General features: G+C 37.5%; 1 protein-coding gene across 1 annotated transcript in view; it reads right to left on the bottom strand.

Moving 5' to 3' along the window:
• CPE (carboxypeptidase E) overlaps nucleotides 1-26,358 on the bottom strand; it is a 127,413-nt gene that overhangs the window by 4,172 nt on the left and 96,883 nt on the right. The window contains exons 2-8 of the mRNA XM_007954207.2: nucleotides 25,250-25,446; nucleotides 22,433-22,600; nucleotides 14,984-15,101; nucleotides 13,539-13,721; nucleotides 9,632-9,771; nucleotides 6,104-6,203; nucleotides 2,424-2,542 (exon numbers count right to left, since the gene is read on the bottom strand). Coding sequence (XP_007952398.1) covers nucleotides 2,424-2,542; nucleotides 6,104-6,203; nucleotides 9,632-9,771; nucleotides 13,539-13,721; nucleotides 14,984-15,101; nucleotides 22,433-22,600; nucleotides 25,250-25,446 — 1,025 coding nt within the window. The remainder of the gene's footprint in view (nucleotides 1-2,423; nucleotides 2,543-6,103; nucleotides 6,204-9,631; nucleotides 9,772-13,538; nucleotides 13,722-14,983; nucleotides 15,102-22,432; nucleotides 22,601-25,249; nucleotides 25,447-26,358) is intronic.

Raw genomic sequence — 26,358 nt, 5'->3', positions numbered from 1 at the left:
TTGTCAACTCTACTATACACCTGGGAATTCTGATCATTTACATAAACTTATAGGACCATTGTCTGCCAACCCTATATACGTTCTTGGATACACTCCCCATTTCATAGACACACCTAATAGTTCAGCCTGTCCACCCATCTATCCACCCATATACCCACGTTTGCCTTCACTGACTATGCAGTACTGTATGTGCAAAAGGATTCATATTTGTTGTCTGTATCTGCCATGTACCTCTCTATGTTTTTCTCATCCTCAATGCTGCCATATTGGTCACTGACCTTTGGTACATTGCCCTTCTCTTCACCCAAATCAAGACTTATCTCTATCTATCTAACTATGTTCCCTCCCCTCCCCTCCCACCCCTGGGAACCAACAAAGAAAATTTCCTTCTATAGATAAGCCTTTCCTTAACTTTTACAATAACGGACTCATACAATATTTGTCCTTTTGTGATTGACTTATTTCACTCAGCATAACGTCCTCCAAGTTCATCCACATTATGTGGTGTTTTGCAGATTCTACATTATTCTTTGGTGTTGCATAGTATCCATTGTGTGTATGTACCACAGTTTGGTTACCCATTCCTCAGTTGATGGACACCAAACTCCTGTTTCTTAAGGCCATCCCATTTGTGGTATGTTTCTGTTAGAGCAGCCCTAGGTAACCAGAACAGATGTATACAGATTTTTCTTCTAATTTTGAGACATACCAAATCAGCAAATGAATGTCCTGAAAACTTTACTCCATCCACATTGTTAAGGACGATGCTACTTTGAGGAGGCAGCTCTTCCCTAGTCATTTTTTGAGTGCCTTTCCAACCTGAACGGCTCACCTTCCTGCACTGATCAGGTAATATTCTGCTGCTATTCATAAGGTTTTCACTAGCCAATTTTTTAAGAAGTAAATTGTCAGGTCCTTCTTCCTTTCTTGTCTCAGTCTGGAAACTCCACTGAAAGCTGATCAGCATGGATGACCCTGATGGTATTTTAAATACCAATGGCATAGTTTCCACCAACACACAAACACAGCAGCCACAACAGTCCAACAAACTGATAGACAAGTGGTGGTTCTTATAGTAGATGCTTAATAAATATTTTGTTACTGGTTAAAATTAACTTAAAGGCATCATTTATTTCTTCAAATATCTGTCTAGTAAGTTGAAATGCACCAGCCACTCCATGGGAGGAAACACCTAGTGATATGCTCCCATGAAGAGCTAGGTAACCCCATGGGGCAGTTCCTCATAGGGTTACTATGAGTCAGAATCAATGGCATGGTGGCACACAACAACAACAAGGGCACTGTGCTAGGTGCTGGATATGAAAGATAGCTGGAATCCCATTGAGACTGAAATCAAGGTCAGCACCTAAAAGTTTTGCTTTGTTTTTTTAAGGTTTATTTTGTTTTTCTTGCTGTAGATCTCTTCAAAAGCTGAAAAATGATCAATGAAAACTAAACCCACTGCCATCAAGTCAAGTTTGACTAATAAGGACCCTATAGAACAGAGTAGAACTTCCCCATAGGGTTTTGAAGATTGTAATCTTTACGGAAGCTGACTTTCTTCCACAGAGCAGCTAGTGGGTTCGAACTAATCAGCTTTCAGTTTGTAGCTCTGAGCACTTAATCACTGCATCAGCAAGGCTTCACATTAAGTTGTTCACATTTGTTGTTGTTGTTGCCAGTTGCTGTCAAGTCAGTTCTGACTCAGAGACATTATGTTCAACAGAAGAAAACACTGCCCAGTCCCACACCATCCTCACAATCACTGCTATCTTTGAGCGCACTGTTGCAGCCACTGTGACAGTGTCAGTCCGTCTGTCTCATTGAGATTCTTCCTCTTTTTCACTGATCCTCTACTTTTCCAAGTAGGATGTCTTTCTCTAGGGACTTGCCCCTCTTGATAATATGTCTAAAGTATGTGAGACTAAGTCTTCTTCTAAGAGTTATTAGGAGCATTATGGCTGTACTTCTTCCAAGACATATTTGCTCATTCTTCTGGCAGACCACGGTAAATTCAATATTCTTTGCAAACACCACAATTCAAAGGTATCAATTCTTCTTCAGTCTTCTTTATTCCTTATCCAGCTTTCACATGTATATGAGGGAACTGAAAATACCATGGCTTGGGTTAGGAACACTTTAGTCCTCAAAGTGACGTGTTTGCTTTTAAATACTTTCAAGAGATCTTTTGCTACAGATTTGCCCAATGCAATATATCATTTGATTTCTTCACATTGAGTGTTATTAATTCATCCAATGAGACTTTGAGAAAGCTATTTAACTGTCTTATGCCTCAGTTTACTATATGTTAAATGGGAATAATGACCTCATAAGGTTGTTATGAAGATTAATATAACTCACTTAAATATGCCTGACATATGGTAAGTGCTTAATAAATCTTATTTATGATTATTATTACTTACCCCAACAGCAGGGCTATAAGGAACTGCCACTTTCTTTGTTATTGCCAGATAGCCTGGAGCTGAAGCTGTAAGTTTATAGTTTCCAGGTACAAGCAATCTCCAGTAATCACCATCCTTGGCTATATATTAAAAGATCAAATAACAAGGCCTGTATGTGAAATGCATAATTACACCATCTAAGAAAAACCCACAATAATTCCTTGAATTCCTATTTTAAAAGTACATCTACTCCTCACTTATCCACTATCTCTTTATCGAACATTTCACATTTAGGACAATAGTAAAAGAATCTAGTCACTATTTTGAGCAATGATGACATACATCTGGCAGTAACGACCACTGAGGTGAGAGGTGAGAGATAACGTTATATGTCACCTTGTCTGGGCCATGATTCTCAGTGGTTTAAACTCATTGCCATTGAGTCAATTCCAACTCATAGCAAGCCCCGTTGGCTTTCGGAAGCAGACAAATCTTTACAGAAGTAGATTCCCTCATCTTCCTTCCACAGGGTGGAAGGGTTTGAAATGTCAGCTTTCTGATTAGCAGCCAAATCTCAACGGTTTAGTAGTTATGTAATGATATAGTCATCCTCCATTTTGTGATCTGATGTGGTCATTCTCCATTTTCACATAAGGCCAATTTTTGTATAACAAGCTGGTGTTTGGAACCTAACCATGTCAATAAGCAAGAGTAGGTATATATGTATATGGAAGGTGATGAAATATCATTGAAGAGAGGTGAAGCTCTTTCCACGGGGCTCCATTAACTGTTTGACAGATATTAACGTTAACCTGTCTAATAAATATTTTGTGATAGTAGATGTTCTAATCACATCAGGAGTAACAGACACGATAAGACATATAAGATGTCCAAGCAACAATGTCAGAACATCTGGGCACCATGCTTTAATTCTTTCCAGGTCAAGCTCTGATGATCTGAGGGTCTAGATAAGTAATTCACAGAGTCTAGCCCAAAGATAACCTCATCAGAATCCCTGGGGCACTTGTTAGAAATTAGAGTTCCAAAGATTTAGAATATATTGGTCTGGACTGCCTCTTAGAAACTGTATTTTCAAGAAGTTCTCTAGAGAATTCTTAAGCAAAGTAGAGGTACCTTTCACTTTTTTTCACCTTCCACATATCTATCATTTCCACCTAATGTAGCTGAGATTCTATGGTCCATCATTATAATCATTCTCACACATATGCCTTCAATTTATTTGCTCCTCTCCCCTTGTTGTACATGCCTGGCAATCAACAAAACCTGGAAAATTTCCAATTTTCTTTCTACTCTGTGCCTGCCCCCCTTTGGCTTCAAAGAGCTGGAGAAAGCACACACCCATGTTGATCTGTCTCCAATTCATAAACACCCCAATCCAGAGGCCATGGTGCTACCCTTCCTTCCTCCTACATTTCCCCAGCCCTTTTGCCCTCCCATTTTCTGTTATCAGTAGTACTTCTCAAACTTAGGTGCATAACAACTACCTGGGGACCTGGGTAAGATGTGGATTCTGATCCAAGAGCTCTGAAGAGAAGCCTGTGATTCTGCATTTCTAACCAGCTCCAGGGTGCTACCACAGCTGCTGCTAGAGGGCCATATTCTGAGTAGTCATTTCCTAGTGGAAAATTCACTCTTTGTCCTTTTTTCTAGTAACTCTAAAACATCCTCTTCATCTTCCCTCTCAGCTAATATTTTTGTTTTAACTGTGAAAATAGAAACATTCAGGAAAAATACAAGCCCTCACCACTATATCTTCCAATCTACCTCCAGACCTTATATCTGTCTTCAGCCAGTGCTTCGTTTATTTGCTTTATAACATCATTTCTGGAAAGATTTGTCAGTACTCTCTGACTCTAATATCTCTCCTCCTATTCTTTCTTGGTGACACTCCAATCAGATGTCCACCCCTCCTCTTGAACAGACTACCTTTTATCAAGTGTTTTTGGTTGGTTTGTTATTTTTACACTCTTCATTTGGCTTTCAGGACAATACTCTTAGCTTTGTTTCTACCTTAGACTCCATTGTTAGTTCTTCCTTATTACCCTGCCCTCAAAATGTTGGAGTTTCCAAAGTCTACTCCTCAGATTTCTTTTCCTTTCTATCTGTATTTATTCCCTCAGTTAGATTTTCCTAAACTTTTCACATCATAGGGGCAAGAAAATATTTGTATGGCACACTAATATTAACAGATAATGAAGGCTTCTTGTGACCAAGGTCTGTGCTCCATCCTCAGAAGCACCCTCCTTGAGGGCTAAGAGGAACAATAACTTAGCACAAATTCAGTATATTCATTGGGAAGGTCGGTTAGCATTTAGTGGACGGTTGATAAATATTTGTTGAATGAATGAATTAATGGAGTTTTAGAGGACAGACATTAAAGATAAAAAATATTCAAGCTGTAAATGTGGAGGTTAAGAAAGAGAGAAATAAGTTAAAGGTTATTGATTATAAGGTCTAAAAATATGTAAGAAGTTTATAGCTAAAAATACATTGTTGTTGCTGAAAAGATCCTGATAAGTGAGACTTAAATTAACATGAACTAGATATATGTTTATTAGCAAGAGTAGATTAATTGGCCAGGAAAATACATCATTATCTCCAAGCTGGAAAAATAGAAACAAAATTTTAAACCTAGAAATAACTAACAATCCTGTCTATCCTGTGCAATCTTGAATTAGACATTTAACCTCTCTGATCTTCAGTTTCTTCATGAATTAAAACAAAAAAAGTATTTATTAAATGGATTAAATGAAGAAATGTTCAAGAAATTCTAAACACACAATATGCACATCTTCTTTCCTATTCCTTTCAGATCCCTCCTGCTGTCCACCAACTCACAGCTCATTAGCACTTTTCCTAGAAAAAGACTCTAACTGTCACTGCCACTCATCCAACTCATAGCGACCCCTCCTTGGAAACCACTCACAGTAACCCCTCCTTGGAAACTACTTACAGAGATCCTTCATCAGAAGGCACTCATAGCCACCCCTCCTTGGGTTTCCTGGGCTATATATATATATCTAGGGAAATAGATTGCCCCGTCTTCCATCTGAAGAGTGGCTGGTGGGTTTGAACCACCAGCCTTCTAGTTAGCAGTCAAATGCTTTAGGCACTTGAGCTCCTAGAAAAGAATACTGGTAATTTAACTCTAGTTCATTTTCTTTTGCCTGAAGAATAACAAAGAATTTCAGGGTAAGGCAACATCTCACAGTTCTGGAGTGAGATTGCTGAGGAAAGGGCGCCATCTGCTGTATCCCAATTTCCAAATGCAACAGCAATCCTGAGAAACTCCACTTGATCTGCTCCCACAAATAAAACTTAACTAGATCAAAGGTGGGAGAGAGACGTGTAAACAGATATGATGCATTTAATGGCTTTTCTTATAACATTGTACTAGTTATAATTGTTGTTGTTGTTGTTGTTGTTGTTGTTATTTGCCGTCGAGTCGACCCCGACTCATAGCGACCCCTCCTTGGGTTTCCGAGGCAGTTACACTACAGAAGTAGATTGCCCAACCTTCCTTCCAAGGAGTGGCTGGTGGGTTTGAACCGCCAGCCTCCTGGTTAGCAGTCAAGTGCCTTAGGCACTATGCTACCAGAGCTCCTATAATTATGATAATAAATAATTATGTTCTTGTGTGTTAACGTTAGAACCTTCAGACCATGGCAAGGAACACCCACCAGATGTAATATCATGGTCTATTCCTTCCACGGAGATGGTTGCATTGGCAATTGGATTACCCTGAAGGTCTCGAACAAATCCTTTAACTCCTCGGTGTATCTGCGAAGGTGAAGAAAAACAAAACATTCATATTAGAAGTGACCTAAAATGTTTCATATCAAGGATCTTCTTATTTTCTAGCAATATACTGTAGATTTCCACTGTTTAAAAATCATAATATAATGAAAAAGTGACTGAATGATTTGTGTATACCTTGCTTTTTCTCAACAATGGACAAATAACAAGTAACTCCCTGGGAATTGATATCTTATTCTGAGACAGAAAGAATTTAAAGTACTTTTCAAACCCCCCCCCAAAAAAAAAAAAAAATCCTGTCTGTCATATTTATAGTTTTAGTTTTCAATACATTTCATTGCTTTCTTTTTTTAAAATTTGGTCACCTATGTACACCTTATGTGATCACTGTCATTTAACAAGAATATGACATTACAGCCTTTTAAAACTGTTCATCCTGAATAAAAGAGTATAACCTCTGACTACTTCTGCACTTAAACCCACTGACAATATTATTTTGACTGAAAATAAGTGGCATGAAAGATCAGCAAACGCACAACTGAAAACTGGATATTGATTTAGAGAGAGAATGGAGGTGTTGCTATTGAGAATAATCTCTTTGAATTAAGTTGTGGTCATTGAAAAGTACTGCAATGCAACCTAAGGGAAAAAAAGGTCTTTTCCTTTATTTTGAAACTATAATGCAAGTATATTAACATGTGCTTGAAATGACAGTCATATTTCAATCTGACCTGGCTCAGATTAAGATGTTCAGTTCTGCTTCTAGAGTATCAAATGCTGATTGAGTTTGATAACAAAATATGCCTTGACTTCCCAAATGCTCAGGTTGCTCCTCATCCTAGGAAATGAATTTTCTTTTGCTATTGAAGGCTGGCAGTTCACACCTACCACCAGCACCTCAGAAGGAAGATTGGGCAATCTACTTCAGTAGTGATACCATCTCAGAAACCCAAGGAGGGGTTTCTATGAGTCAGATCTGACTCCATGGCCATGAGGTTTTTTTTTGTTGTTGTTGTTTTTAATTTATAATATCTGAAAGTAGAATAAACCTCATGGATCCTTTATTATTAGAAAGTAAATTTTATAGTGATATGATATTTTAACAAAGAGGTGCCCTGATTATCAGCCAAATAATTTTTGTTATTTTTATTTTAAAAATTAAATAAATAAACCTCTAAAATTCTATCAAAATAACATGTAATTCTTTATTTTTCTAAAGGTACTCTACAAATAGTAAAAAGCTATTTTTGTTGTCAATAATAATGAATAACACTTTCATCAACATTTCATTCCATAAATGGGAGTGTTCTATAAGGCAAGCTTTAGAAGCTCGTTATAAAAACTTCCACATAGATTGCAAAAACATTGATACCATAATCAGGTTGGATCACGTAGTTTTGTGGACAGATCCAATTTCCATTCCAAATGGCATAAAACAAGGTCAAATGACCTGGCCTGAAGCTATCCTGAGTGGGAGGCTTCGCCTTAACTATTTATCCTCATTAACTTCACAATTCTAATTCCTGCAAATATCTTCTCTATTAGCTTATTTTTATATAAATTGATATAAGTATTAGATGAATTGGGTCCATGCCCATCTGCCACAACAAATATGACAAATATTCTCCTCTTTCCTGATGGCACACATTTATATTTTATTCTGTGTTGTCTTTTTTCCCTCAAAAACTAAGATTAGACTTAAGAATCAGCTGAATTGTTTCTTTATTGCATTTATGGATTGAATTGTGTGTCCTCCAAAATATGTGTCAACTTGCCTAGACCATGATTCTCAGTATTATATAATTATACTCTATTTTGTGATCTGAAGTAATTATCCCATGTGTTGAAAACCCTAACCTCTACATTGTTAATGAGGCAGGATTGTATCTTAAGTCAATCTCTTTTGAGATATAAAAAAGATGAAAACAAGCAAGGAGAGATCAGAGGACCTGACTGCACCAAGGTAGAAGATCCAAGAGCAGAGCACGTTCTTCGGACCCAGGGGTCAGGGGTCAGTGCACTGAGAACCTCCTAGACCCAGGGGAATGCTGATACCAAGACACATGTAGATTCAAAGGAACACTGTTTCCAAAGAGACAAGGACCTTCCTCTGGAGCCAACAGAGAGAGAAAGCCTTCCCCTAGAGCTGATGCTCTAAATTTGGACTTCTACCACCCTAAACTTGGAGAGAATAAATGGCTGTTTGTTAAAGCCATAGATTTGTCGTATTTTTGTTCTTGTAGTTAGCCCTTATTTTAACATCAGGCATCCTTTCTTGTGATTCTGAATCCCCACTAATATGAAGTCTTCTTGAGAGCAGTCATTATCACCAGTGCCTTATATAGTACCCGGCACATGAAAATAGCTCAATAAATTTTTATTCATAAAATATGGAAATAAAATTAAAATCATTGTATTAGTAAGGCATTCTTTGGTATCTAAGTGGTTGTTGTTAGTTGCCATCCAGTCAATTCCCGCTCAGAACAACCCCACATGTGCAAAGTAGAACTGCTCCACAGGGTTTTCAAGGCTGTGATCTTTTGGAAGCAGGCAGCCAGGTCTGTCTTCTGTAATCACCTCCATGATGGAATCAAGGTGAGTTCAAACTCCCAAACTTTCAGCTAATAACCAACTGCTTAACCATTTCACAACATACTAAATAACCCCATCTTACTTCCTCTAGAATGTCCCCAGGAAAGTAAGAAATGCACAGTACGTGGCACAAACATTTTACACTGGACTAATAACAGAAAGGTTGGAAGTGCAAAGCCACTCAGTAGTTCCATAGAAGAAAGATCTAGCAATCTTCTTCTGCAAATATTACAGCTAAGAAAACCCAATGGAGCAGTCCTACTCTGAAATACGAAATATGGGGGTGGTCATGAGTTGGGATTGGTCAATGACAATGAATTTTGCTGTTCTTTTTTCAATATAAGCTACCATTATTAATATTAACTGGGATCCAGCTGAGAATAGGATGAGACAAGTGAGGCACATAAGGCACAAAATTTAAGGAGGCACTCAATCTCAGGGTTATGCAGGTGCAGGATTAACACCTGAGAGTCAGTGCCTCCTTCAGTGTTGCACCCTAGGTGACTCACTACATCATCCTAGTTCTGGCCATGTGATGCCTGATAGGCCTAACGTGGTTGGGGTGCCAGAAGAGTACCAGGATTGCCTTTGCTCAGAAAAAAAAAAATGAATGAAAATGAGATTCTACCTCACTTCCTCATAACTCTCCAACTTAATCAGTTCTCAATGAATATTCATGAATCATAGCACACATGATATATGAAAACCAAATTGAATCACTACTAACATGCTTTTCCACATGTGACATTCTCACTCTGGGTCAGATGAATCCACCTAGACTGGACTCCTCTATGGAGACTATTGTGCACCAGTTCTAAATGCTCTTAAATCTCCCATTTTCTGCTGGAGGCTGTGTTTACCTGCTCAAGGTAGCTAATGAGGGCGTTTTTGTTATCTTCCCAGAAGCTCTTCAGAGTCTCTTCAGGTGGGAACTTTTCACAGCTAAGTTCCACGGTGATCTCAAAACAGTTGCTGCTGAGGTAATTGAAGTCTTGCATTCCTGCCAAAGGACCAAGTGAAAAGTCAAGATGTGCTGGTAGTGACTAAAACACTGTATGAGCCTTTCTACTGAATACCAAGTGAAAGACTGAAAACCAACCATGTGTATTTTGGGGAGACTGGGAGGAAACCACAGAAGTTTCTGGGTGATAGAAATGGTTAACCTGCTCAGCCACTAACCAAAAGTTTGAGTGTTTGAATCCACTCAGAGGCAGAAGAAAGGCCTGGTGATCTACTTCTGAAAAATCACCCACTGAAAACCCTATGGATCACAGTTCTACTGACACACATGGGCTCACAATCAGCTCAAGAGAAACTGGCATTGGTTGGTGGGAAATTACATACCATACGATACCTAAACATCATACTCGACAGATTGTTATTACCATAAAAGTACAAACTCTCTCCAGTACCTGAGCTGTCATTTAACTTAATATGCTGCTACTGTAGGGTGCTAAAGCAGACATCAACCAAGATCCACATTGCTGAAATGGATTTCATGGAATACAATGAGGTACAGAACTAATACCTACTGATATAGTAAAGAAATGCACATTCCTTTAAGCCAATCTTGCTATCAGGGAAGAACTTGGAGAGTTATGTGAGATGACCTGACATACTGTTTTGTTTCTTGAGTTCCTTAAGTTCAACCAATATCACAATGAGGGGTTGGGAGTTTGTTAATATTTAAAAAAAAAAAAAAAAAAGCTGTCAAGTAGATGCTGACTCATAGCAATCTTATAGGACAGAATAGAACTGCCCCACAGGGTTTCCAAGGCTGTAATCTATACAAAAGCAGACTGCCACATCTTTCTCCTGCAGAGCTGTTTGTGGGTTTGAACTGCTGGCCTTTCAGTTAGCACTTAACCACATATTAATTCAACAAACCACTGAGTGTCTACTATGTGTAAGGCATAATGCTGGCAATACTTTAAATTGCACCAAAAAGAATATTCTGCATCCAGAACAATTTTTATTTAAATCTGATGCAAATTAGTAGTGGATGCTGTCGAGGATACCCTCACTACATTGTTTCCATGGAGCCTGGGCACACATTTGCCAATTGCCAAAAGTGTTGGCTGTCAAGAACTTACAGCTATCCTCTTTTTCAGGAGAACTGTTGATGGCTTGGGAGGTTGCCCTCCAACCTCTCTGAGGCAGCCCACAATTACTGACTGACTACCAAAGGCTGGTCCCCTTATTTCAAGGGGGGATAGCCCTGCCTGTGATTTACACCCTAGCCACACACTGGCGAAGATTAAGGCTAGATTTTAAATGAGATCACATCCTTACTCCTCTCTATGCTCTAATTTACTGAGTTTCCCTCACTTCCTTAAAGGATTTTTCCTAAAGAGCACTATTTCACTAAATCCTTGTCTTATGCTCTGCTTCTCAGAAATCCGACTTGAGACAATCATTTTGTTCATTTTCTAAATAACTGAAGACAGAGCTTTCTTTATTTGATTATTGTGGGACATAATTATTGACTAAGATGAATACTATCATTTTACTAATAAAAATTTCCTGATATTATAGAGACAATGCACTCTTTTTGCAAGAAAAAGGTTAGTCGAAAAGAATTATTAAAGTTTGTATATAAAGCATAAAATTTCATCCCATGTGATTTATTTGGCATAGTCTAAATCCTAAGTCTGACACCTAGACTTTATTTCTCAAGCCCTGGTGATAGTGCCTAAAGCATTTGACTGCTAACTAGAAAGCTGATGGTTCAAACTCAGCAGCCACTCCTTGGAAGGAAGGTTGGGCAATCTACTTCCATAGAGATACCGCCTCAGAAACTCAAGGAGGGGTTGCTGTGAGTCAGATCCGACTCAATGGCAGTGAGTTTGGTTTGATTTGATAGGGGGAGGAAAAAAGGGACTAAATTTCATCTAGCCAAATGAAAAAATCAAAATTAAAAGATAAGTAAACATATATCAGGGAGGAAAGAAATAAGAAAGACTATTTTTCTCAGAGCATAATTCAGCATATTAAACAAGCCAAAACCCTATAATTAACTAGTACGGCTAATTATTCTGATTATTCTGATTCTCTTTAATTTTCAGGTGGGCTATTTAAAAATTATTTTAAAGCAAAGAAAATAAAACAAAACATTTCACTATGCCTAAATTTCACTATTCATCCCTGGCATAGGATAGTATTATCCCACCACTATTAATGGCCTAGGTAGTGATAAAAATAAGAGCTTCATGAAGTCCATGTTGGGGCAGAGGGAGCCAAGAGAGCTTCATTGGGTGCCTAGGACAGTCCTCCCTCCAGTTGCCATCAGGCTTAGGCTTTTCTCCCTTTTCAGACTCCATAAATAGTGGAGCTGCCCAATCTAATAGTATTTATTACATTGTTGTTGTTGTTATTTGCCGTTGAGTGGGACCCAACTCATAGTGACCCCTCCTTGGGTTTTTGAGGCATTATCACTATGGAAGTAGATTGCCCAACCTTCTTTCCAAGGAGTTGCTGGTAGGTTTGAACCGCCAGCCTCCTGGTTGGCAGTGAAGTGCCTTAGCACTACGCTACCTGAGTTCCTATTTGTTTTAGCCTTTAGCATATTTTAGTTGACATACCTTTTTTTTTAACATAATGGGATAATAAAGACTGTTTGAAGTAGCATCTTTAGTATACAGTCACCACTGTAATAGATGACTATATACTAAAGATGCTACTTCAAACAGTCCTTATTATTCCATTCTGTTAAAAAAAAAAAAGTATGTCAACTAAAATATGCTAAAGGCTAACGCATGCCCTTTAAAATATTCATTATCCTATAGTAAAGCACAGCTAATATATAATAAAGAGGCTTACTTTTATTCCCTAAGGCCAGAATTTGAAACTTAGGGCAGTGACTATTATTCAATTTATATTTCCCAATGGGTATCTTCAGTTTTTTTCCTTTATCTCGTTAGTTAGTATCAGGGCTTTGAACTGGTTCATTTTGATTCTACCTCCTGCTGAGAATTTGCATTTCCACCACGGATATACTGAATCAGAATCTACATTTTAACGAGATCTCCAGGTGATTCCTATATATGAAAGAATCATATATATATATATATATATATATATATGCGTTGGTTACCAGAGGATAGGGCGGGGAGGAGGTTAAATTCCTAGGTAAGTTGGGGGAAAAAATATATTATATATATTTATACATATATAAACCAAAGATTATTAGTGGTTATAGTGGTTACCAGGGGTAGGAGGTAGCGGGGAAAGGGGAAGCTGATGTTTGCAGGGCATTGAGTTTAAGATAATGGTGGGAGAATATTTTAGAAAAGGATAGTAATAACAGTAGCACAACATGAAAAATGTCATCAGTGTCCCTGAGCTGTAAATGAAGAAGTTGTTATGTTGGCAAATGTCTTGTTGTGTATGTTTTCACCACATTAGAAGTTTAAAAAAAAAAAAAAAAAAGAATCTTATATATACGCAAGAACTTTATGTATACGTAAGAGTCACCTAATGATCTTGCTACAATGTAGACTATGGTTCAGTATATCTGGGGTGGAAATGCAAATTCTCAGCATGGGAAGATTAAATCAGTTTGATGCCCTGGTTAGCATTAATTTTAAAACCAACAATAAAAATAAAACAATGTATAGTAATCATTCATATAGAAGATTAACTTTAATAGGTTCAGTCAATTTATTGATGATTTAGAAGATTAAAAATTCTGTAAATGTAAGTCACTCTCTAGATCTGAACGATCATTTTAAACCACTATTACTTTATCAGAGAGAAAGGGAAACTCACCACCAGGTACACTATACCAAGCACCACCATTGGTTGTTCCATCGACAAAGCTGCTGTCATCATCATTCTTGCGGCACGGAGGCCGATTGGGGTCAGACATTGCTGGGTTAAAAGAAGAGTATGCTCGAGCCAAGCTTTGGAAAATAACATCATCTGGGCAGGAACTGTATTCATGAGCACTACCTAGAAAATAAATCCACCAAGATCAAAGGAATTCACTCAGACCAAGCAGCATGGCATGTTTTCTGAATCATGATTCAGTTTTGAATTCTTGCTTACATATGTTTTAGATGTGTGAGTATGGGACAGAGATGAACGTTTAAGTTCATCAACTTAAGTTCAACAACGTCACTTAGTTTTTATTTGAAATAACTGCTATTCCTAATGGAAGTGGAAATTAGGTGGAACACGCATTCCACCTAAGCATTTAAAGATTCACAAGAAGAGTTGATAAGCTGTGGTATGGTACACCAGACTTCGAGAGACAGCAAGGAGGTATCCATTGTTAAACTTACAAATTAAGAAAATTCACTTAAACCACCCTTTGGGATGATCATGGCCACTATGAACTGCTCTCAAGTTGTCAGTATGTGATTCTAGAATTCTTTAAAAAGCCTCTGTATGTGTTATGGAAATAAATCATACACATTTGAAACATTTTTATCCATTTTATTCCTATCTATTTTATATTATAAAATATGCCAGGACTACAAGTTTCCCAGCTACAGATTAAAATTCGTAAATTAAAGAAGAAAAGAAAAAGATCTCTAAATTATTTAACAATTACTTCACCAAAGACTTTCTTCAAAACTCAAAGTTTTCAATAATATCTAAAATTATCATCTGGTGTTTACACAGAGCTGACTCTTCAAAGAGATCTGAGAATGGATCCAAAGCAGGAAATTTCTTGGAGCAACAAAAATTAAGTTGGAAAGACCCATCTGGCTAAAACTTGCTTTGCCTGATGTTAACTAAAATTAGTTAGAGAAAGCCAAGCACTACTTCCCCTCCACAGTGCTTCCAGAAACAGTTCCATCTGCAGAAGTGGGAGATGATGACACACATGTAGAAATCCAACAGGCTGCCTTCATTTTCAGCCATCTTGTAAACCACCCATAACTTCCGTATTCTGTCCAATTATCAGAGTCTAGAAATGACTCACGTGCATCGCCTCTTTTTGTTCTTTCTCTTGTCTCACTATTCTGTCAAGATCATGCTTCTCTTCAACTAAACATTTGAAAAATGTTACAGCTCTTTACTGCCAAATAGATATTTCTAACACCATATGAGAGAATTAGGAGAAATTTCTGTTAAATATGCACTTTCTACAGGCAATATCACCTAGTGATGAGATTCCTTTCAAGAAGAAGACAGAAATCATTCTGTAAGCCCATGTATAACAACCGTAAACTAGAGCCAATTACACGAGCATGAAGAACACCTACCACTCCGTGTCTCATCGTATGGATAGTTGGCCACAACGTCTCCTCCATGCAGATTGGCAGACAGCACAAAAGGAATATCCATAATCCAGTGGATGACAGCCTTGGTTTCAGGAGCCAACTGCATTAAAGATGAGAGAGTGAAAAGAAGCATATGCTTTATAATCACTTAACAGACTGAAAGACATAGGAAAAGTGAAAAAAATAAAATAAAAAGTCAAAGCTGGTTAGTTTTCAAACACTTTGTGGCTGTCTTTATACAAAAGAAAAAAATTCCTATAAGTCTGAATTCCTCATACCTATCTTTCTCATACTTAATAATCAAAAATATTTCAAGTCTTTAAATTCTCTTAAAAGTTATACTTTTGTGAGTTGCTAGTTTTTCTCTCTTTGTGACTTGGAAACCAGCATGTGAAGACATCTCCAATCTCACACATCTTTGTTGATAATGGGTAAAGATAAGAGAGCAGAGAAAGAAAATAACTGACCCACAGAACAGGATTTTTCCTATATAGTGGTTCAACACTGTTCTAGAAATATGTAGCAGACTTTTTTCCTTTAGTTTTGCTCACTATTTCTCTAATTTTCTTCAACAACTTCAAGTATTGTCCTTATAAATGAGTATTAGATCAGGTTTCTTTCAGAGCTGTCTATGAAATATCAGTTTACTTTGGGATGATCATCTTAAATTTTGAACAAAGCAAAACATTCAGGAATTCATGTTAAGTCTTTTGAATGATCCATAGACACTCGTATTTTGGAAGCAAAACAAAAGAGAAAAAAAAATTATACCAAAGAATTAATCTGCAGCCAAAAGCTTGATATTTCTATATGATAAGTTTTTAATAGCAACTGGTAAGACTCCCAAACTCCCAAGTACCTCTTTGATTAAAAAAAAGCTTTTGCTTTTTTTGATTAAAAAAAAAGCTTTACTCTTCTTTGAGACAGAAAATCCAGCTACATCAGTGGTGGGTTGAGGGTTATAATAAGATATCATATTTGTATATCTCTGTTCAGTTTATGAATAGCTCTCACATGCACTATTTTATTGAGCTTCACATCCCCATTTGATATGCAGAGATAATTATCCTCCTTTCAAAGGGAGAAATTTCCCAGTCAAGTGAGCATGTCCAAGTTCACATAGGATTTAAATATAGTCTATGAAACTACAAATCTCATGCTACTTTTAGTACATCAGCTTTTCTCTATTAATACTATCTTATTTTTTAATTCATGCTACTCGAAATTATATAAAAGTGGGATTTAGAATAAAGCATTTTTTTATTATGTGTTTGATTGGTTTATTTTATTCTTGCTATTCCCCTCCAAAAAAATCATAGAAAATGTAGAGGAGACAAGCAAGCACAAAGAAAAAAATTACAATTATTCATAATTTTGCCAACTAAAAATATCTACTGCTAAAATTTTCATAACGTTCTTTCCTAGCCTTTTCCTAATGCGTGTATATAATATTTAAAATGTGACCATTTATATACTATGCTGAATGCTGCTTCTTTGAAATGGACAACAGATAAACCCTTTTTAATGTTATTCATTATCCTTCTAAAAGATAATTTTCATGCTTGAGTAGTATCTAATATATTGATAAACCCTCTTTAAACATTATTAAGTAGGTAATACTTAATGAACATTTTCTGTGTGACACATTTAATTCTCACATCCACCCCTTGAGATAGGGAGTACATTTCCCTCCATTTTATAGACAAGTAAACTGAGACACAAAGAAGTCGAGGCACAGCAGAAGGTCACTCAGCTGAGAGTGGCAGACCCTGGATTCAAGCTCAACTAGTCTAACTCAAAGCCACAATATCAACACTAGCCAATTTACAATCATTGGGTATTGGGGCTGTTTATTATTTAAAAATGAAAGAAAAAAAAACTATAAGCACCTTATAGCTTCTCTCTGTTCATTATAGCCTTGGAAACTCTACGAGACTGTTCCACTCTGTCCCATGGGGTTGTAATGAGTAGGAATGAACTCAAAGGCAACAGGTTTTTTAATGGGTCCTAAATTCACAAAGTTGTATGAATCTATGTATTGTTGTTGTTATGGCAACCTCATATACAACAGACAAAAATGCTGTCCATCTCTGTACCTTCTCCAGAATTGTTGATTTGCTTAAGTGTATAGCCATTGTATATTTTAAGTGCCTTCCAACCTAGGGGGCTCATCTTCCAACACTATATTGTGATAATATACTCTTGTGATCCATAGGGTTTTCTTTAATTTCTGGAAGTAGACCACCAGCTCTGTCTTCCTAGTCTATCTTAATCTGGAAGCCTCACTGAAATCTGTCCCTATGGGTGACCTTGTTGGTAATTGAAATACCAATGGAATAGTGCAAACAGTTAAGCATTTGACTGCAAATTAAAAGGCTGGCGGTTGAAACACACACAGAGGTACCTTGGAAGTCGGGCCTGGCAATCTGCTTTTGAAATGTCACAGTCTTAAAAACCCTAGGGAGCAGTTCTACTCTGCACACGTGGGGTCGCCATGTGTTGGGACTGACTCGACAGCAACTAGCAACAGCAACAAGCTTCCAGCATCACAGCAACATGCCAGCCACCACAGTATAACGGGTGGTGGTAAAGCTGTTAGGTTTAAGCTATTGTGAGTTCTCATATCATAGATACACCATTGTTACCGTCATGTTCAAATTCAAGCAAGTAAATTCCACAATTTGACAAATTAAACTCAGTTTCTCTTTGACTATTAACAGGATCTTTTAGGCTGACTAAATACTGAGACACCAGGGTACTGTAAATACATATTTAAATAATCCTTAGAGAATCCTCTGGAACGCCCTCATAATTTAGCCACTAATAGAATCTATAGCTAAATGTAATCTATCTTTAAACTTCCACTTAAAGACTATAAATAAATATAGCTTTGATTTTATGCTTTATGATAAGATAGTGGCTCTGGCTCTCAAAATATCTTAAAGTTATATTTATTTAGTGCTCTTCACAATTCTGCCCATTATATACAGGAACTTAACACTATTATTTTTACTTATTTTAATGTACTCTGCTTTTAAGCAATCCAGCCCAAGACTCCTGTACTAAGCCAGATGTGATGACAAATTTTATGTGTCAACTTGGCTAGGCTATGAATCTTAGTGGTTTGACCAAATACTGGACTGGTTGTTATTCCATTATAATATAACGTAACCACCATCCATAATGTGGTCTGATTTAATCAATCATTCAGCTGAAAAGGGAGTTTCCTTGGAGGTGTGGTCTGACTCCAGAATACAAAGGGATATCTAGCAGAGCTCATTCTCACCTGACCTCTGGATCTGGGGATGTAAACCTGCAGAAGTTTACAACCTGCCACCTGACATATTTTTGGATTAGCAATCCTGTGAGCCCAGACAGTCCTGTAACCCAAGACAAGTCTCCAGCCTCCTGCCTGACTTACAGATTTGGGACCTACTAGCCCCTACAATTGCATGACCCATTGCCTTAAAGTAAATCAATCTCTCTCTCTCTCCCTCTCCCCCACGTTACCTCTCTCTCAACAGTATGATACCAGATATATACTATACATATCTATTGAGCTTGTTTCCCCCCAGGAAACTTCCCTTTCAGCTGATTGGTTGATTAATCAGCTAGATATCTATCTACATAGATAGGTATCTAGAGACATAGACAGATAGATGTATATGATACCAGATAACAGTGGAGGCAACCAGGCTGAAGAACTCAAGAAGCAGATGGGAAATGACTTAGTAGGAAAAACTCTGGGAGAGGAATTTAAAAAAAAAAAAAACCTCACTGCTGGTCGAATCAATTCGTCTCTACAGAAGTAGATTGTCCAACCTTCTTTCTGAGGAGTGGCTGGTGGGTTTGAACTGCCAGCCTTCTGGTTAGCAGTCAAATGCCTAAGGCACTATGCTACCAGACCAATAGCTTTTATTCAGAGGTAAGAGATTCAGAAGAGCAAAGAGAGAATCAGTCATGAGCAGTTTCTCTTGAGAGGTAGACCATAGCATCTGAAGGCTTCACTAAAAATTCACATTCCATTTCACCATCCTCTCCGAAGTCATCCACACCCAGACCTCCTGAATCTACATGGGATCTCCATGGGAATCTGCATTTTTAACTCATGACTCCTAGCACTCAAAATCTAACAATAAACTCTGAAGTTTAAGGAGTACTATAAGAGATATAGATATTAGCCTGAGAAAAGGAAATGAGATAGAGGAGATGCTTATTATTAATACAATGATTACTGTACACCTCATACCAGGCTAGGTCTAAACACTGTCTCATTCTTAATGACTAAGATGGAACAAGAGAAATGACCTAGTCATGAGCAATATCATTCCATGATTATTAAGCTAATTTACTGACAATTTAGTATAAATCTTGCTTATATACCAGAAAAGGGACTAAAATTTTTATATATATACCAGGAAAAGTAGTTGCATTGAGATGATTTTTTTAACAGAAGTTTTTATTAAAAGGAGAGTGAACATTAATCTTTTAATAAATATTGCCAAAGCCAGAAATATGAAGACATCTTATATTGAGATTATGCAAAAAGTACACAAGTTGAACTGGAGAGGGTGAAAAGCAGTGCTGGTCGGAAACAACAGCATTTCCACAAATCAAACATCCTGTCAACATGAATTTATTTCACAATTCTTCTATGGCAGGTAACAGGAATTGTTTTCCTCATTTCACAGACTGAACAAAGACAGTGTAGGTAGACTATTCCAAGCAATGGGGAAAGTTTGTGGGCTAATATTGGGATTATTAACTTCTAGAACAACTTCTCATTTCTCCCTTAGCCTCATAGCTTATTCCACAGAACGGTCCTGTCTTTGAGTCTGGTTACCCCACACTTTCCCTGACCCCGCTACCTTTCCAGTTCTCCCACAAAAGATGGTTTCCAGGTTCAGAAACTCCAAGTGTATCTGTGACTCAGAAATGAAGGGTTTTAGTCACTTGTTTATCAGATTCTGCAAGAATCCTCAGCTCTTGGCAGCCCTTTTCTCAGACAATCCTCTACTTATAGGCTCAGCCCGGGTTTCTAGAATGAATCCTATATATGCAAGCAAGAGGGTTTTTAAGGCTTTATACCAACAATCTGGGATTCTCTGTCTCCTGGACCCTGTATGCCATGTTCCAACCCACATGATAAATGTTTGTCTGGAACTCCAGTGGTTGATTTTCAATGGGTACGTTGTTCGGATACTGCAATCTGCTTGCCCTACTGGATTGCATCCATTCATAATAGGTCTTCAATCTACTACGTGCCAGACTCAAATATGAATTATAACTGCTGCAATCAAGGAATCAAAATGTAGACTCAAAAGGAAAAGCAGCTATGTAAGTAAATAATTAAACAATATAATAATTAAATACAAGGCTATATGGGAGCTCTGGTGGCACAGTGCCTAAGGCATTTGACTGCTAACCAGAAGGCTGGTGGTTCAAACCCACCAGCCGCTCCATGGAAGGAAGGTTGGGCAATCTACTGCTGTAATGATACTGCCTCAGAAACCCAAGGAGAGGTCGCTATGAGTCGGATCCAACTCGACAGTGGTGTGTTTGGTTTGGGTTTTTATAAGGGTATATGTAACATTAGGCACCATCCTGGAAGTGTATTTAAAGCATACGAAGGAAGGCTTAACCTCTGTAAGAGCAGAAGAAGGTTTCACAGAAGTGGTGACATTGGAACTGAGCAGCATAAGAAAGCATCCTTCCACAAACTGAAGGAAAAGGAAGAACATTCTAGGCAGTTGGAACATACACAAAGACAAAAATTATCTTTAAATGGTGTGCTGGGGGACAAAAATGGTATGTTGGTGTGACTGGAGTATAGGGGTAATGGAGCCAGATGAAGGAGTGGGCCAGCCAGCATCTGTCATGTATCAAGGGACACCTAGATGACCCTAGAACAACAACAAACTGGAGAAATTTTAATTTCCAACCTCTTAGGAAAGGTACTAGAGTAGTTTATAAACCAGAGCTGAATTGCCTAGGACAACAGGGAAGGGACTGAGAGCTGCCAAAAGCAGTTCTTCTCCACCCTTCCTCTATGATAGGTTCAACCTCTATCTCTTCCAAGTAAACAGTGAAAACAGTACTCAAACAAAATTGGTTTAATTTAAGGGGCATCAGATATTTATTGGGTACATAAATATGTCCTTCCAGCCCTGAGGTGTACTGAGAAATTATGGTGATGTGGTAATGGCAGTTCTAGATCTTTTCCTCAATTGCTTTAATTTGTATTAACTCATTCAATCCTTACAACTACCCTGTGAGGTAGGCACTATTATCATCTCAATATTTTCAAGATAAAGAAGCTGAAGCACAGAGAAGTTAAATAACTTTCTAAAGTTCACACAGCAAGTATGGAGTCAGGATATGATCCAAGGTGGCGGGCTCTAGAGTCTCCATTCTTAGCCATCATACTGCACAGTTCTGTCATACTGAAATTTTTTACTGTATCCTCTAGTTAGAGGAGAGTAAGCAAGGTTTTAAAGCAGTGGAGGAATTCTGGAAGATTGAACAGAGTTAGCAGAAACTGGACACAAAACAAGAGGCCACTGCACTAGTCAGAACAAGAAACAATGGGGCCTGAACTAACACAGTAGAATGAGTTTATAGAAGAGGGGAACAGAAGAGGATTCAGAGAGATAAAGGCACTGAAATTTGGTCACTAAATGCAGATAATTCATGACAGAGTTGAAAAATAAGGTGGATTCTGATATTTCTAGCTTCGATGACCAATGAGAAAATAATGATTTCTGATGCTTGTTTTCAGACATACTGAGCTTAAGTCTATAGGTGCCACCAAATAAAAGGACCCAGCAAGCAAGTAAATTAAAGAACTTAAGATCCAAGGAAGGTCTGGAATTAGAGAATATGGAAGACTAAAATAAATGTCATGGAAGTTATAGGAAAAGATGGAAACCTAGGGAGAGAGTGAAAGGTCTCAGATGGGCCCATGAGGAAGGCCAGCATTTAAGCCAAGATGCAAGAAGCAGAAAAAGAAACTGAGTAGTAATTAGACAATAGAAAAACTAGGAGAAAGTTGTGTTGTACAAAGCAAGGGAGAAGAAAGCTCAGGAAAAGAAGAAAAAAATCAAGAGTTGAAATGCTGTCAAAAGAGCTTATCAGCTAAGAGTTGATAAAAAAGCCTCTGAGTGCATGGTGACTTTCTAAGACACCCACCACTAGGTTCCTCCCTTTGTAACCCCATCACTGATTCTACTTCCCAAACTCCCCTGCTCAATTTTAGGGAGTAGTACTTATTTCAGGGCTCCAACCCTTCCAGCCTTGACTTTCATAGACCTAGTTAACTATCTCACTCAAGCTTTGATATTACTCCTATGTCATTCATTATGATAAAGATATTAGAACATATTTCCTTCAGTTAGAATACAAAATCCAAGAAAACTATACATATTCTTCTACCTTTGTGTTTTGATCCACAATTTTCTTCAGGTTTTTCAGCAGATGATTATTCGGACCACCTTCTTTCTCATTAACATAAACTATTCTATCCAGGTCAGGAAAGTTCCGGTTCAGATCTATTCCTTGGGCATTGCTCCGACCCACAAACCAGTCCTTGAGCTCACCAGGCTAAAAAGTCAAAGAGAAAAGTCATCAGTTATTTACTATTATTGTCACTAATTATTCAAGGTCTCCATTAATGATTTTGAAAATGATTTATTAAGATTATTTATTTCAATAATAGCCTGTAAGAATGAATGCCATTTTCTCTATTTTACTAATATAAACATGAAAGTATCAGACTTAAGGTGTTGTTATAAAATTTGAGAACTTTTAATGAATAATATTTTTAATAATATTTTAAAGACATTTATCATCAGATTGCAAAATAAAAGTCAATACATATCAACTGATAATAGATGACCTATTTCAAAGCATGTTAGTCTATAATTACCCTCCCACTGCCATCAAGTGGATTTTGACTCATAGAAACCCCCATAGGGTTTCCAATGCTATAAATCTTTATAGAAGTAGAATGCCTTATCTTCCTCCTACGGAGCAGCTGGTGGTTTTGAACTGCTGACCTTCTGCTTAGCATCCCAATACTTTACCCACTATACCACCAGACCTCTTTATCTTATAATTAGGTTTAAGTGAAACATTAATTGTGTCTATAAATCATAGTAATATATTTTAAAGAAATGTTGAAAAGAATAAATTACTAAATAAATTTAGAAGCTAAAATTAAGCTTGCCATGGGTAAACATATTAATAACATACTTCCCTCTATATTATAGTCTTCATGAAAAAATATGAGCTCTAGATCAAAAATTCTAGAGCTTTAGGATTTGAGGAATTTCTGTTCCACTTAAACTCTTCATTTTACTAATGGTCCAATTAAGAAAATGAATGAATTTCCAAGATATTTAAGTATGGGTTTCATGTGGATTTCCTCAGGGAATTAAACTACACCAAATTTATGATATTATTCCCATATTCTGAGCTCATATAAACTCAGATATCAGTCTGTGAAGATCAAAAAATCTATAAAACAGAAAATAGTAATGTTAACCTATCTTCTAGCCCATAAAAGAGTAAATAATTTAATTCTATATGTAAGTAGAATTTCTCTCTCACAACTTTAGAACTTGCATCTACATATACCTATGGACAGAAATACACTTTCTGGGTTCCTTATGATGTCTAATTATAGGATTATTGGATATTTTATTTTTAAGGTACAAATCAACTTCTTAACCATAGATTAAAATATTATTTAATATTTGTCATAAAATAAAATTATTTCACACTGTAGAGATCAGCACTCCAGTCTGCTCAAAAATGGAAGGGAACACATACCACATACCTTCTCTTAAAAATCATTACCTTCCAGATTCTACATTTTAAGAAATATTTGACTAATTTCAGTTTAGAGATAAATCTTTTTTCTATTACTTCTGATGCAAGTATCCCCCACTTTTTGAAAGCTTGCTTTACACCACTTCATTTTTATGAAAGACCTGCCTTATTACTGGCTTTCATAACAGAAATATGAAGAGGATTTTCCTTTTACAAAAAAAGGGCAAAATGTGAAACTATCGTTCAGTGTTTGTTGTGCAAAGGAAGTGTGCACCCGAGCAGCCAAGAGTGGTGTCGCCAAGTTCCTTCCCTGGGAACTACCCTGTACATACACTACACATACATTATTTGTACTTTATATAGGTTGTATATTTATCACATCATTCCTGTGTTTACTATATATTAGTGTTATTTTAGGTTTTATGTGTTATTTTAGATGTATAGGCTATTTTGGGCGGTCTTGGAACACTCAAAAAAAAATCCCCATATAAATTAATGGTAATTGTTTCTTCGCTTTACACCTTTTTGGCTTCTAAAGGTTTCATAAGGCGCTCTGGTAGCGTTGTGCCTAAGGCACTTAACTGCTAACCAGAAGGCTGGCTATTCAAACCCACCAGCCACTCCTCCGAAGAAAGGTTGGGCAATCTACTTCCGTAGTGATACCGCCTTGGAAACTCAAGGAGGGGTTGCAATGAGTCGGGTCTGACTCGAGGACACATAACAACAACAAAAGATTTCATAAGAACAACCTACTTTCGGATAGCAGAGGAAACCTATACACAGAACCAAGGGTAAACATCAGTATAGCATCGGGCCAAAAGTCTTTCTTCTTTAAATTCAGTAGAGGGCGCCAACACATTCAGAACCGCATGGGCATTACCCTTAAATACTTGTTGTTGTTGTTGTTATGTGCCGTCGAGTCAGCCCCGACTCATAGCGACCCCTCCTTGGGTTTCCGAGGCAGTATCACTACGGAAGTAGAATTGCCCAACCTTCCTTCCGAGGAGTGGCTGATGGGTTTGAACCGCCAGCCATCTGGTTAGCAGGCAAGTGTCTTAGCCACTATGCTACCAGAGTATTTTTCCACGTATGTTGATTTTTAGAAAGAAATTTACCTAGTCATAAACATGGGTGAACAAACATTATTTATTTAACAATGCGAACAACACATTAATAAAATATTGGCTTATTAACAAAATTTTTCATCCACCATCTAAACCATCATGCCTTCCAGTCTGACCGTTTCTCTTACCAACAAACTAAATAATGTATCACATATACCCTTCAGTGCTTTTAGGCTTTGATGACAGTTCACTGTCTGCAAACTTTGTGTGAAAGTATTATTTGAAGATAAGCAGTATGAACAAACATCCGAAAAAAACGAAGCAAGCACACCCTGATCTTCTGCCTTGCACTGACCTGAGATGCCGCCTTCTCGAAACCATCAGGGTTCAGGGACGGCATGATGTGGATTCGCGTGCTGTGGATCAGGTTCACAATGGTCTCATTCCCTTTTTGGTATTCGTTGCACAGGTATTGGGCTAAGAAAATGAGCAATTCCCGTCCAACTGCCTCGTTACCATGCATATTCCCAATGTATTTAAATTCAGGCTCACCTAAAAGACCAAAAATAGATAGTATGGAGATATTTTCTATAACACCAAAGAGAAGGCAAATGAATGGCATACAGTTCTGAATATATAATATACAGTCAGCCCTCTGTATCTCCAAGTTCCGCATCAGTGGATTCAACCAACAGCCAATTGAAAATATCAAGACAAAAATCAAAAGAAAAAAAAAAAAATTAAGTGATCAAAGCAATCCCTGAAAGGCTAGGAGGGAACAGGAATGTAAAGTGCAATTTACATAGCATTTACATTGTGTTAGGCATTATAAATAATCTAGAGATGATTTAAAATACACAGGAAGATGTGCTTAGGTTATATACAACTTGCCATTTTAAATAAGGACTTGAGCATCCCTGGATTGGGTATCCTCAAGGGTCCTGGAACAAATCCCCAACGATACAACTCCACCTACTATCATTTATTACAGAGTTAACACACTCGTCTGCTAAGTGAAAGGTTGGAGCTTCCAGTCCATGCAAAAGCACTGGAGAAGAAAGATCTGGCAATCTATTTCTGAAAAATCAGCCACTGAAAACTCCATGGAGCATAGTTTTACTCTGACACACATTGGGTCACCCTGAGTCAAAAACCACTTCACAGCAACATGTTTTCTTTTGTTTTTCACATTTATTAGGTAGCTGACAATTTCTTTTCCCTCCAGAAGGAATGCCTAAAAACTGTGGCTTACATGTTAAAACACTCCTTCTGTTCTATTCCTCCCTTCCCAGCTACCCAAGCCACATCAGTAACTAATAATAATAAAATATTGTGTGCATTCTAGTTGCCAAGCACTGTACTTTACATAAGGAACAGGTATCTATCCTGACAACAGCCATACAGTCCTCGAAGCCAGGATTGAAATGCAGGTCTTCTGGATTTGTCAAAAAAAAAAAAAAAAAA

The sequence above is a fragment of the Orycteropus afer genome, unplaced genomic scaffold (genome assembly GCF_000298275.1).
Source record: "Orycteropus afer afer isolate SDZICR_OR568_19922 unplaced genomic scaffold, OryAfe1.0 scaffold00443, whole genome shotgun sequence".
NCBI classification, from domain to species: Eukaryota; Metazoa; Chordata; class Mammalia; order Tubulidentata; family Orycteropodidae; genus Orycteropus; species Orycteropus afer.
The sequence above is the reverse complement of the archived record's forward strand: the minus strand, read 5'-3'. Positions and strand labels throughout refer to the sequence as shown.